At 38.5% G+C, this 12215-nt stretch overlaps 1 protein-coding gene across 1 annotated transcript in view; it reads left to right on the top strand.

The window, feature by feature from the left end:
• Positions 1 to 10393, top strand: part of LOC139728158 (uncharacterized) — a 31864-nt gene extending 21471 nt beyond the window's left edge. The window contains exons 4-12 of the mRNA XM_071639123.1: positions 1283 to 1385; positions 1923 to 2137; positions 3163 to 3299; positions 4534 to 4602; positions 5494 to 5550; positions 6498 to 6527; positions 7552 to 7671; positions 8420 to 8604; positions 10188 to 10393. Of these exons, the coding sequence (XP_071495224.1) occupies positions 1283 to 1385; positions 1923 to 2137; positions 3163 to 3299; positions 4534 to 4602; positions 5494 to 5550; positions 6498 to 6527; positions 7552 to 7671; positions 8420 to 8604; positions 10188 to 10377 (1106 nt within the window). The 3' untranslated portion in view covers positions 10378 to 10393. The remainder of the gene's footprint in view (positions 1 to 1282; positions 1386 to 1922; positions 2138 to 3162; positions 3300 to 4533; positions 4603 to 5493; positions 5551 to 6497; positions 6528 to 7551; positions 7672 to 8419; positions 8605 to 10187) is intronic.
• Positions 10394 to 12215: the final 1822 nt, after the last annotated feature.

Below are 12215 nucleotides of genomic sequence, written 5' to 3'. Positions count from 1 at the left end.
GAGCTTGACTCCTCAATTTGTTTGCCCTATGTTGCAGTGTACATGCTCCGTGACATAGTTTCCATTAAATTTCTTTTGTGGATGATACTTCCTATTAGAATATTCCCTTCAATGTTTTTTGATCAAATTTTGTCACAGATTGGCAACTTAAAATCGCGATCAGATATGAAATTCTGTAATGACTTTTTTTTCATTCACTCTTAGAGGAGGACATTTGTTCACATGTTAGTCAATCAGTATTTTTATTCTTACCTCTTCTGCGCAGGATTGCACCAGTGACCTATTGCAGTCGTTCACTGTCTGGCTTCCGTCGGGGATAAACTTTTTCACATTTTCACTGTTTAACTGGTGGCTTGATTTGACTAAAGTTGATAGGAAGCATCAGTGGGGGGAGGGAATCATTATTTTGTACAAGTAGTGATGATGTCCCATAGGGGGCATCTAGGATGTGCCCAAGTACCCCAAATTTGGAGGGTGTTGCCCAAGGTCTTCAGGTGGTGTGTCATGTAGGCGAAAAGGGCGGCTCAGTTAAATGCTAGATCTGCATGTCTCGTGTTTTATAACAAGGAACAGTGAGCCTTGTTTGTTCAATGATTTGTGGCAAATTGTCAGCACTGGAGTTTGTGAAAAAAAAGAAGAAGAGTTATTTTATTTATGATGTGGCAATGCAGGTTACTGAATCACAGCCTAACTGTCATTCTGCTCAATATGTCACTGCTGAGAATGGAATGTGCATATATGCATTCATAGTTTAAGTGCTCAAGTGAATTTGATAACAGACATTCATTGTCTGATAAAACCACACAGACAAGAGGTAATAGGCATGGCTTCTCAGTGGCTGAGGAATGCTAGACAAATGTTCAGATTTGCTGTAAAACGAGGAATGTTTGTGTGCATTTTAATATTGCAAATTTCGTGAGAGCCGAGTTTCACGAAAATAAAATGCACGCTAAAGATCTTGTGTACACTATATGCATTCGATGTTAGAGACAACTCGCAAAATGTTCATGCTGCAAATAAGGCCGTCGGTTCCCATTCATGAAAATTTCAATCCGCGAAAGTATCTTGTTTTACAGTATGTTTTGAACAAAGCGTGAAGGTGACTGAAGAGTATACAAAATATTAATGTTAGGTTAGATTCACTTCTAGAGCATTTATGAGGATTTTTATTGTGTTGCTGTTAGGAGGCAAATCTTTCTCAAAAAATCTACTTTTTTGCGTAATTTTATGTGGATGTCTTGATTAACTAGTTGTTGTTTTTCCCTTGAATTCTGTCGTGTAGAATGGTGGTTTCAACTGGGACTCAAGTTGGTGAAGGGTCTGTGCTGGATGGTGCTCTTTGCAGCCTTGTTGTGTCTCGTCCTTCTCTCCTTCAGCCTCTCTGTGTAAGTTTCCACATGAAAATAAGTTCAGAATATCAAGAGAAACAGGTAGTCAGTTTAAATGACTCAAAGCTGTATTTGTTTTTGATTCACATGCTGAGAGATTTCTCAAAGATTCCGACAAGTCACCTGTCTGGTTTCTCGTCTCTCTATCTTTATAGCAAGATATGTGAGGTATCCTGATAAAAATCCCCTTTTTTGTGTGTTCTTTGTAGTTTTACTAAATGCCAGAGCAATTGTGCAAATAGTGTTAAAATCAGTGATGATTTTAATGAGATATTGTATGTAATGCAACATCGAGACAAACTATTCTAGGTATCATACATAGCACACAAATATTTACTCTATCCTCTTACCAGTGGCCAAGATTCCTATTTTAAGAGATCATAATTGAAGTATTTGTTGGATTGAGTTTTTTTGTTGACACTACATTTTGTACGACATGTCTAGGCTATTGTTTTGGGTTGTTTTTAGTTTGTTTAGTGGCCTGTCATGCAAACACTTAGTAGACATTCTGGTTTTCTTGTGTTTCTCTTGCAGACTGAAGAGCTTGTGTGTGTTTCTGTACCAGCAAGGCAAGGTGCTCTGGGCCAAGTATAGAAGCCAGCAGTCGGGGGAGGAGCACCGTGGATACAGTGGTTGGAGTGGAGGAGGATGGGGAGGAGGATGGGGAGGTAGTGGTACCTCACGGGGTGCTGGAAGAGGGAAAACACAGTCCAACAGCTCAGGACAAAATATTGAACTGCCTACTACAGGTGGGTTTCCTGGGGAGGTGCATGGCAAAAGTCAGTTCCATTTGAGTGTGAAAAGCTAGGATGAGATCTTTGGGGCCCGTTTCATAAAACTTGTTATCAGTGACAACTGCCACATTTCTATGACAAATTTGCTCTCAGCCAATCAGATGCAAGGATTTCAGTAGCTTGTCACATCTATGACAACTTGTCATTGATGACAACTTGTCATTGATGACAAGTTTTATGAAACGGGCCTCAGGAAAACAATGATGAAACTGTTTTTTGTATAGTTTGGTGCAAAGTGGTTGGAATAGTGTTTGTATCTACAGTTTAAGGACATATTTTGAGTGAAGCTTTGTCACTAGTCTTTAATTATGCAGTAAAAGTATTATGTATTAGAAAAGCCATTTTGAAGACCCTGTCTATAGTGGCCACCTGTCTGTACAGGCCACTTTTTCCATCTCCCTTGGGAGGCCGCTATAGACAGATTTGACTGTTTTGTATTTTGTGTAGTAATTGGAACAAAGGGCTTGAGTTGTCCCGACTAAGCAGGGGCAACTGTTATGTGTGTGCTATTCCTTTTCTAGATTGTGGATATATGCCTTTTTCTCATGATGATATAGTTTCGGTACTCTTGTGGGCTTAGACTGTGAGGATTCATTTATTTGTCAGCTTTGCAAAGTATTCCGGGGAAAGGAATTCTTAGTAGCACAATGACATTCATGACAAGGCCTGTACATTTATACTGTATACGCCATGTATTTTGCGAGTCTGATTTGCGACTTGGGACTTCGTGCCAATTTCACGAGTGCTTGAATTTGGAATCTTGGTGTTTAATAATGAACAGAGAAATGTACATCTGCGCATTACATTCATGTCGGGATCAGAGTTGATATTTTTACATAATTGTTAAATCGCAAATAGTACAATACTCACAAAATTTGCCAAAATTATGCAACTCACAAAATATATGGCATATTCACTCGTTTACATTGCAACAAATACTGTGTTTTAACATCAGTTATTTTTCCTGTTTGCCTCCACAGAAGAATCGGCAATCCGTCGCCTCCTGGCTGTCGATCCCGACAAGTATTACGAGGTGTTGGGCGTGGCAGAGGATGCCTTGGATGATGATATCAAGAAATTCTATCGCAAGCAGTGCATGTTGGTTCACCCAGACAAGGTCAGTTTGGCTGTTTGTACAGTATGTCCCCCCAAAAAAAATTACAGCCAGATTTTCCCATCGATTACTTCCAATATGATCTAACTGTCTGCATGTTGTTTCAGGGTCTTTGAATATAACATCTTAGCTATAATTTGCAGAAAACCCCATTCAGTTTTGTGAAATGGTCACAGAGAAATGTGAATCGTTGTAAAGCAGGTACATGGGTCTGATTCTTCCAAGTTTAACACTTGGATGCTCTTGGAACTGCATAATGTGTGAACACAGTGGACAGAACTTGGAGGGAAAGGATTCCTGACATGCTGAACATAAGTCCTCATTTCTCTGTGACCACTGAAGCAAATGGAATGGAGTTTTCTGTAAAATGTAGGTAATAAGTTATAGTTTCACACCCTAAAAGTATATTTGAATTAATTCACTATTTTTAAAGTTATTGGTGCGGAGGGTCCGATTGTAATTTTTTCGAGGACATACGGTATTCCAGATTGATCAGTCAAACAAATGGTCCAGAGTTTTCCAAGCTTTCTACTGTATGAGCTGTCATTTTTGCGTACAGATATTTTTGCAAATGAGGACGTCATGGACATTTTTGCAAGATGTTGTCTTCGCAAATTGACAGGGACTATTGTAAATGCACTATTACCCTAGCGCATGGCGACATTTTCTTGTGTTATTAAATTTGTGGTCTGACAGTGATTTGCGAAATTCATGTGAATTAAATACTCATGAAAATAACAGCTTATTCAGTATTCTTTTTTATTACAGTAAATGCTACTAGATTATAAATGTCTTTTACTTTTTAGTTTCGATCTTTTGTCAGTTTGAAAGATGTCACAGAAACATTTTCAACTACCTGATTATCCACCATATACTACTTAAAACATTTTACTAATTTTTTGTTGTTGAAATCTTTAAATAAATTGAAACTAACAGTGCAGAAAACATGAACTGTCTCATGAAATTGGCATAAGTACAACTGTACCTTTGTAATCTTGTAAAAAAACAACACCCAAAACAAAACAAAAACACAGATAAGACCTTTATGCCATTTCACTCTTGATAGAGATGTTTCTTAAGTTTTGTATCAATACCAGATCCTAAAGTGAAACTGCTTTTCTGCATGGATGTAATTGCTGATGTTATATGAGTTTCAGTTTCCCTGGCTCATGTCAGCTATCAACAAGAAATGTCAGCTGATTTTTTCACATTTGATTCTCTTCACCTTCTCCTGTAGACCAGTCTACCACGTGCCAACGAAGCCTTCCAGATTCTACAGAAAGCATACGCCACCCTGAGCGACCCTGTGAGATTGTGTTTGACACTATATTTATTAGCCGTGCACCAGCCTTTAAATCTATGCAGTAATTTCTGTGATGTGATAAGTTCTTTTAATTTGCATTGGCATTTTAGTTCATTTGTCCAATTCAATGCCTTTCTCTCTCATGATATGGAAATGTATCAGGGAGATGTGTGTGTGGGGGGGGGGGGGGGGTAAGAGGGGGCTAAATTCTGTAGATTTGTCATTCTGTGGGCCTCTAGTCTTGGTTCTCTAACCATTACAAGATATGCATATATGTGAAGATACTATCTTAGAATTGTACATCTTTGGTTAAACTGAATATGAAGGTTTAATACTGTACAAAAGAAAATTATGGGGTCTAGTTCTTTTTTTTTTTTCTTCCCCTTGTGCTTGACTAAGTCGGATAAACTTTGCATAGTTTTTATACTTACAAAGAATCATGGTCAAGGCCTTGAAGAGAGGTATTCACATAGCTTACGGTTGCTATGGAGGCGTTATGGCTGTACATTCTGATGTACGTGTACCTGAGCTGTAGCCTTTGTGCACCATGAGAGCAATTCTTTAAACACAATGGAAACACTGCACTGGAATTCAGTTTCACTCTCGCTAACCTTCGATATGCATCTGCCCATCCACAAAGTAGACATAAGAGCATTTTGGCTGTTTTTATGCGGACACCTTCATCGTGAACAGTTTCACAAACTGTTTCACAGGGTGAAATTTGGTGTGTTTCCAGTGACGAAACCTACAACCAACTGGAAAAAGTTATTTACAAGCCTACCTCCAGAAAAGTAGTGATTAATGACAACCATTGCATTCATTTCATATGTAACAAGTGAACTTGTATTTGTGTAAATTGTTTTTAGAATGCATTTTACTTCTTATTTCTTCCAGGATAAACGGAATACATATGATTTTGACCTTAATTACAAGGACCAATTGGAAGAACAGGTAAATATTGAACAATGAAGATTAGTTTGTGTGAATAGAAGCTGACAAATCTGAGAAACAGGACAGTTAAAGTTTGATCAAATTCTCATGTAAACAAAAAAAAAATATTTTTGAAAAAGTTTTGATCAATCAAGCACAAGTTGGCAACTTCATGATATAGCATGTGAGTTCAGGTGCTCTTTACATGAAATTTTTTAAAGTCTGTTTTTAATGACAAATTGTATTTTTGTAATGCAGGGGTTGTGTACAAAGATTGTATAAGAAGGGTGCTTGCACAATTGGAAATTGACTTGATAGGAAAATGAGCATTTCTTATGTGATAGTACAGAGAATTTTTTTTTTTTTTTTTTGGGGGGGGGGTGAGCTTAAATGTGACAACACAGGGTGCCAGTTTGTGTTTGATTGTTCGCAACTTCAAAAAAAAAAAAAATCATAAACGTATTGGTAACAGAATTTAGGGGACAACTACGCCATACAATTGTTGGTCTACAAGTTCTACTGATAGACATATGTCATACATAATTGAAATGTGAGGGCCACACATTTTTCAAATCACTGAGGATGGACCTTACTGACGTCTACTGAACACTTTACTATAACGGTTAAATGACCAATGAGCTTACAGTATATCAATAAATATTTGCTGTAGCTGACCCCCTAGGTACAGACAGACATACGTAGACCACGTAAGAATATGTTCAATGTAATCAAAGTTCCCTGTCATTTGATTTAGTAGTGAATATGGCAACCCATATACAGTATCGGGCAGGAATAATGGATCATTTTCTACGGTAGAGAAGGAAATTCACATGAAACATTAAATTTTATGCTGTTGTGTATTCATGATATCCCTTTGAACTTGGTATGAACTAGAAATTAGCAGTATCAATCATTTTTTATCTGATCACCATGCATGATTATCTTTTATCTCTTCCTCTTTCTGTCAGATGGATGAATTTTACAGAAAATGTGAAGAGGTGAGTTCACGACATTAGACACAAACATTGTAGAAATGTTTATGTTGATCTACATGTATGCCAATTTCAAGCACTTGTTTGATCTGATTATTTCTCAGCAAACTTGATCTGAATAGTTGTATGCCTACCATATGGTATGCATATCATTTGATGCTTAGGAGTTATGTAAGACCTAATACTAATTGGGATTGTTGATGCCAAACTTCCCCATAGTTACATTCAGACGGTGATCCATAACCTCGAGGATAGCTATCTGTGAGGATAAGCTCTGCCCCCCTAACTACGATGCGCGTTTTACACGACGAAGCCTATCCTTGAGGATAGCTATTCTTAAGGATAGGCTCACTGCCCCCTGTAACTACGCTTATCTACAAGTTTTTGTCAACAAATTCTGCCCACACGATGACTAACTACAAGTGGGGACCCCCTGCAGCTCATTGATAGAGTGCTAACCCTGAGATATCTCATGGATAGCTATCTTCGAGTTAACTTCAAGATACAACGTGTAGCTATCCACGAGTGCCTCTACACGGTGCCTAACTACAAGCCTATCCTCGATGTTAGGGACCACTGAACGTAACTATTATCTTAGACCTATTCAGAAAGTATTCAGAATAAATAAGCATAACATGTAAACGTAATAATGACTCCCTGTAGAGTATGAAGTGTGATGTTATAGCCAGTCATTGCTATGGAAACTGGTTCTCAACAACCTCGCTTTGCCCAAATATCCGTGAACACTACGGTTGCTAACCATGCTTAAAAAAATAGACTGTGACATCGTCTCTGTGGTGCTCTGTATCTCTATGTATTCTGCCGAAAGGAGAGTACAACATCCAATAGCACACTTGTTTGATGCTTCTTTCTGGCTGGCTAGTATGGGCTCAAAATTGTTTTTGTAGACAATCACATGATTTATAATTTTAGTACCTTAATGATTTTGAAACAAGTGAATCCACGTACAGCCATTGTCTGTTCTCATTGTGGGACGATGGACTAATTTCACTCTCTCTACCCTATCCAGATGATCAACACTATACCTTGTAGTTTTTGCCGAGGAACGCATAAGAGACTCCCGACTGAACTTCCCATCCACGCGGCTAGATACTGTAGTTATCACAACACCCGCCATCCTGCCAAAGATGTAAGTCATCAACACTTCCCTTCTTTCAGATCGTAGAAAAGTCTCTCTTGTAATTGCAATTACATTCTCATGAGAAGAATCATGATTGTAAGCAAGATATTTCTTGCGTCTGAAAGCATATTATTGCAACTGATTGACAAGTTGCCCTACATCGACGTAATTACAAATTATTGTAATCACAATTCTAGAATCTCTTTTAGCAAATAGAGGTCCGAAGGTGTTTTCAATACTTGATTTGCTCAATTCATGGTGTGCACTTCCCATCTGAAAGACTTGACCTCCAAAACATGACTGAGGAGGCAGAGTTTAGCTCAACCCTACATTTAGTTCCTTCCACAGACGGTGCAAAATGTACTGCAATCTGCCTGTGTAGCACTAGCTAGTGAGCACTTTCTAAGTGATTGATAGGAAGCTCATACCTCAAAAACTCAAATCAGGATTATAATGCGATTCATGAACATGATTACAAGGCAGATTTTTCTATGTCTGAAAGGATGCATTTTTTTTTTACATTCAAGCGTCTGAAAGGTGTGCCACTCAAATACCCAGTGTGGTCTCTTTGGAACCGATGCAGTTTTGGTTGTGATTTTTCATCATATAACGGTGCAATTTGAATTGCATTTTTTTTTTTTGGGGGGGGGGGGTCCAGGTACATGTGAACATGGGCACCAAATAGTGTGATTCAAAACACACTTTTTTTCCAGTGTGTGTGAATGGGCCTATCAATCCTTTCTCACCCTTCTTACAGGGAGATATCTGGAAGGAGACAGCCTTCTTCAAGGTTTACGCCTACATCCGTGAAGACGACATGGTGTACGACGTGACGGAGTGGGCTGCCTGTCAGTGCATCTTGAATCCGATGACTGCCAATGCTTGTAAGGTCCAGTATCGAGTCCAGCGGTACCAGCATGCTCCCAGGAGGCCTCCTCCCCAGTAAGTGGTCTTCCATCATTGTCTTATTCCCTCCATCCTATATTGTAAAAGAGAATATTTTCGCGCAACTAATTTTTTGCGCTTGGCCGGGTCAGAAGAGTTTCGTGTGTTTTTAATTCCGTGGAATCAAGACATTACGCACAGGAACGTATGGCAGGCAAAAATATTTGCGCGCTAGTTTCTGGTTGCGCGAAATGCGCGAAAATTTCAACACCGCGAAAATTTCCACTTGTACAGTATGTGACCACCCGGTTCAAAACCCGCAAAAAGTCACTGATAAGTATTCTCTTTATTGGACCGATGTTGTCATTTGGATTTTTAAAGTTTGTTATACCTAGGAGAGTCATATTATCTTCTTCACCTACTGTCAAAAATTTGGCAGCTTCAAACAAAACCAAAATTGATGTCTTAGTATTTTTTTTTTTAAACCGTATTTTTTTCGGACAGGCGCTGCTTTTACTGTGATTTTCATTGATACTTCTGCACAGCACACCTAAGTGACCCTGATATTTAAATCCTCTTCTATCTTTTCTCTGAAACTGCCCCTCCTAACTCTGTCTTATTTCAATCACTTTTTGAATGGGTTAGGTTGGTCTGATTTTAACAAGTTAGAATTATATAGACAATTTTAAAACTTAGAAATTACTCTTTCAAACGATGTAGAAAGTCAAAATTTATTTTGGCCTACTTTAAGTGGGTTTTGAGCCGGGGGGATCACATACTGTAAAACGAGGAATGTTTGCGTGCATTTTAATTTCGCAAATTTCGCGAGCGCCAAGATTCACAAAATTAAATTGCACGCGAAAGTTCTCGTCTACACTATATGCATTGAATGCCAGCGGCGGTTCGCGAAAATTTCATGCCACAAAAAAGGCTGTTGGCTCCAATTTGCGAAAAATTCATACAGAGAATATATCATGTTTTACAGTGTTATGTTTCTACAAAAGTGGAAATTTTATGCAATTTGGCAAACGTGAAACCAGCACAAAAATAAAAGCACACACATTTTTTTGCTTGTTATATGTAATACTATTTCATTATATACAAATACTGAGTACATACTTGAGTTAAAGCCATTCTGGCTAGGCTTATTTCATCATTTTTTGATGACTGCCAGATGTAATCATCACTCAATAATTCTTCAATGTGTTCATGATCTACATTATTCAACAAAGTTTTGACATGTTTAACTTTATCCATACAGACAAGATTATTTAGTGTTTGTCAGTGTGTGACATAGTGTGCATAGATGGAAAAAAACCCACAAAACTAACCTTCATCTCTTCATATATTTCGACATCATTAAAATATCTAATGCATGAAAGTAAGCATAGACAATGGGATTCCATCATGATTTTGTTGTTGTTGTTGCTCATTTTCATTTATATGTTATATTCCTGGGCTCTGTTTTATGAAGAGTTATTATTGATTATATAGTTGATTTCTATCATAAGTCTTTGGCAACCTGTGTGGTCAGGTAATTAATAATTGATTACATCTTTTGATAAAATGGGACCTTGGTCAGTTTCCCTATTTGGATGCACTTTAATAGAATATTCTGTGTACTCTCATTGCTGTTGCAGGTATGAAGAAATGTTTGACAATATGTTTGGGCAAGGGACATTCCAACACTCCTGGAATGCACCGGGACAGCCGGGACATCCGGGACAGCAGGGACAGCGCTCCTCGGGTGGGAACCAGTCGAATGGAAAACATAACATGGGGCGCAACCCGTACAACAGGACCAGGAGATCTAGGAAGAAGAAGAAGTGAGATAGAGAGAGATAGTGATAGAGATGGGGGGGGGGGGGGGGGGGGGGGAGGAGAAAGAGCGGGAAGAGAGAGAGAGAGAGAGAGAGGGAGAGATGAAGAAATAAATAGAAAGAGACATAAAGATGGAGATTGATGATTGGGATGTTGAAAGAGGGAACTATATGAAACAGTCTACTTCATGTGATGCTAAATCACAAAAACCTACAAACACTTCCATCAGATGACTTTTCAGTTTGCATGAAAGAACACATTTTGGGTCAACTGAGCCGATTTTTTTTTGGCTTTGGATGTTTTCTGACAAGAGGTATACCTTTTCTATCTGAATTTGAGTTTGAAAGCTTACAATTTAAGTTCAGGTAGCATTTGATTTTTTTTTTCTGTCTCATGTTGTTTTTCTCCATGTTAACCTGTGAGATATGCGAAAGTGTGCATGACAACTCCAGAGAAATAAAAAGAAAACAAAAACATAGAACAGTCAGCAGTAGATTCATATATTGACGTTATGAATAGAATATTTTTACTGAGTGTACAAAGTTATAGGGTAGTCCAACAATTCCTTCACATTAGTTGTTCTGGTGTTTCAAACCCCCTTTTTGTTCCACATTCAATGATCTTTGACACATTGCACTTAGCCCGTTGAGGACGAGTCCGGAGTATACTCGGGCAAGTGTCTGTGGGAAATGTGTGTTGTAGCAAAATCAGCCCATCCTAAATGGGTTAAGTAGACTCTCTGCTTTGTAACACTTAGCATTTCTGCATCTTTGAGTTTTAATCATAGGATGTGATGGGTTAGGAATGTCCAGTTTTAACGAGTCATACATCATTTCAAAGCTAACGATCTCCTCTTTCAGGTAACTACCTTAACTGAAATAACTCAATGGTGACTTATGTTGGTATTGTGTTGTGAGGTTGCATAGATCAGATAGCTCTAAACTGGAGTAGTGGCTGACCTGTGACCTTTGTCACAAGGAATCCTTGTAGGAGAGGGCAAACAGTGCAGTGGAGTCTGCAAAATAACCCACAGGAAAATAGGCAATAAGAGAGACATGGTATTGGTTCGAAGCACTGGCCAGGGCTGGGTGTGAGACTGATACACCCCTTGATGGTCATTATGGCTGGACCTTGACATGTTTGAGTCCGGACTGCCTTCATATCTGTGATGATCAGTGCTTATTTGACATAGAAACATTATCAGGATGCAAGGTGTGGTAGTCATGCTCCCGTCCCAGCCCTTTTCTCTCTCTCAAAAATCATGTTTTGTTATCAAAGTATGCTTTTTGTCAACATCAAGACAAGAATCGTGATAGTTGACTAGATTTTGTTTTTCTTTTGTGTATATGTGTGTGTATCCAAGTACAGAGTCGTCTAATAGTGTAGTGCATGTTGAGTGTTACTTCATGCACTCTAATCAGAGTTAAACCCTTGTGTTGGGCTGACAAAACTTAAGTAAGTGCTCATAAAATGTGGAGTATCATGCCAGCCATTGATAGATAGAGAAAGTGAGTCTGAAATATTGTACAGTCCATGCATATCGTCACACAGTCCATAAATTTATGAGTGGTGTGACTCATCCTAATCAGTCTGATAAGGATATGATGGGAGAGAGTGTGAGTGAGTTAGTATGTGTGTGTGTGTGTGTGTGTGTGTGTGTGTGTGTGTGTGTGTATGATTGCATTTGTTCTTGTGTGATATGTAGTTGAAGTAGATGTTTCTTTGACTGAATGTTCATGATGTGCTGTGTGTTGATTGTTCCATTCTGTTTCAGTTCTGTTCATTGTGGTTTTTGCCACCAACAGTCAGTCTATGGAAAAAAAAAACTTTTGTAATAGTAAGCATGA

The sequence above is a fragment of the Diadema antillarum genome, unplaced genomic scaffold (assembly GCF_040938485.1).
Source record: "Diadema antillarum isolate AM-2024a unplaced genomic scaffold, OU_Dant_1.0 seq00000166_RagTag, whole genome shotgun sequence".
NCBI classification, from domain to species: Eukaryota; Metazoa; Echinodermata; class Echinoidea; order Diadematoida; family Diadematidae; genus Diadema; species Diadema antillarum.
Note: the sequence above shows the minus strand (reverse complement) of the source record. Positions and strands in the feature narration are given on the sequence as shown.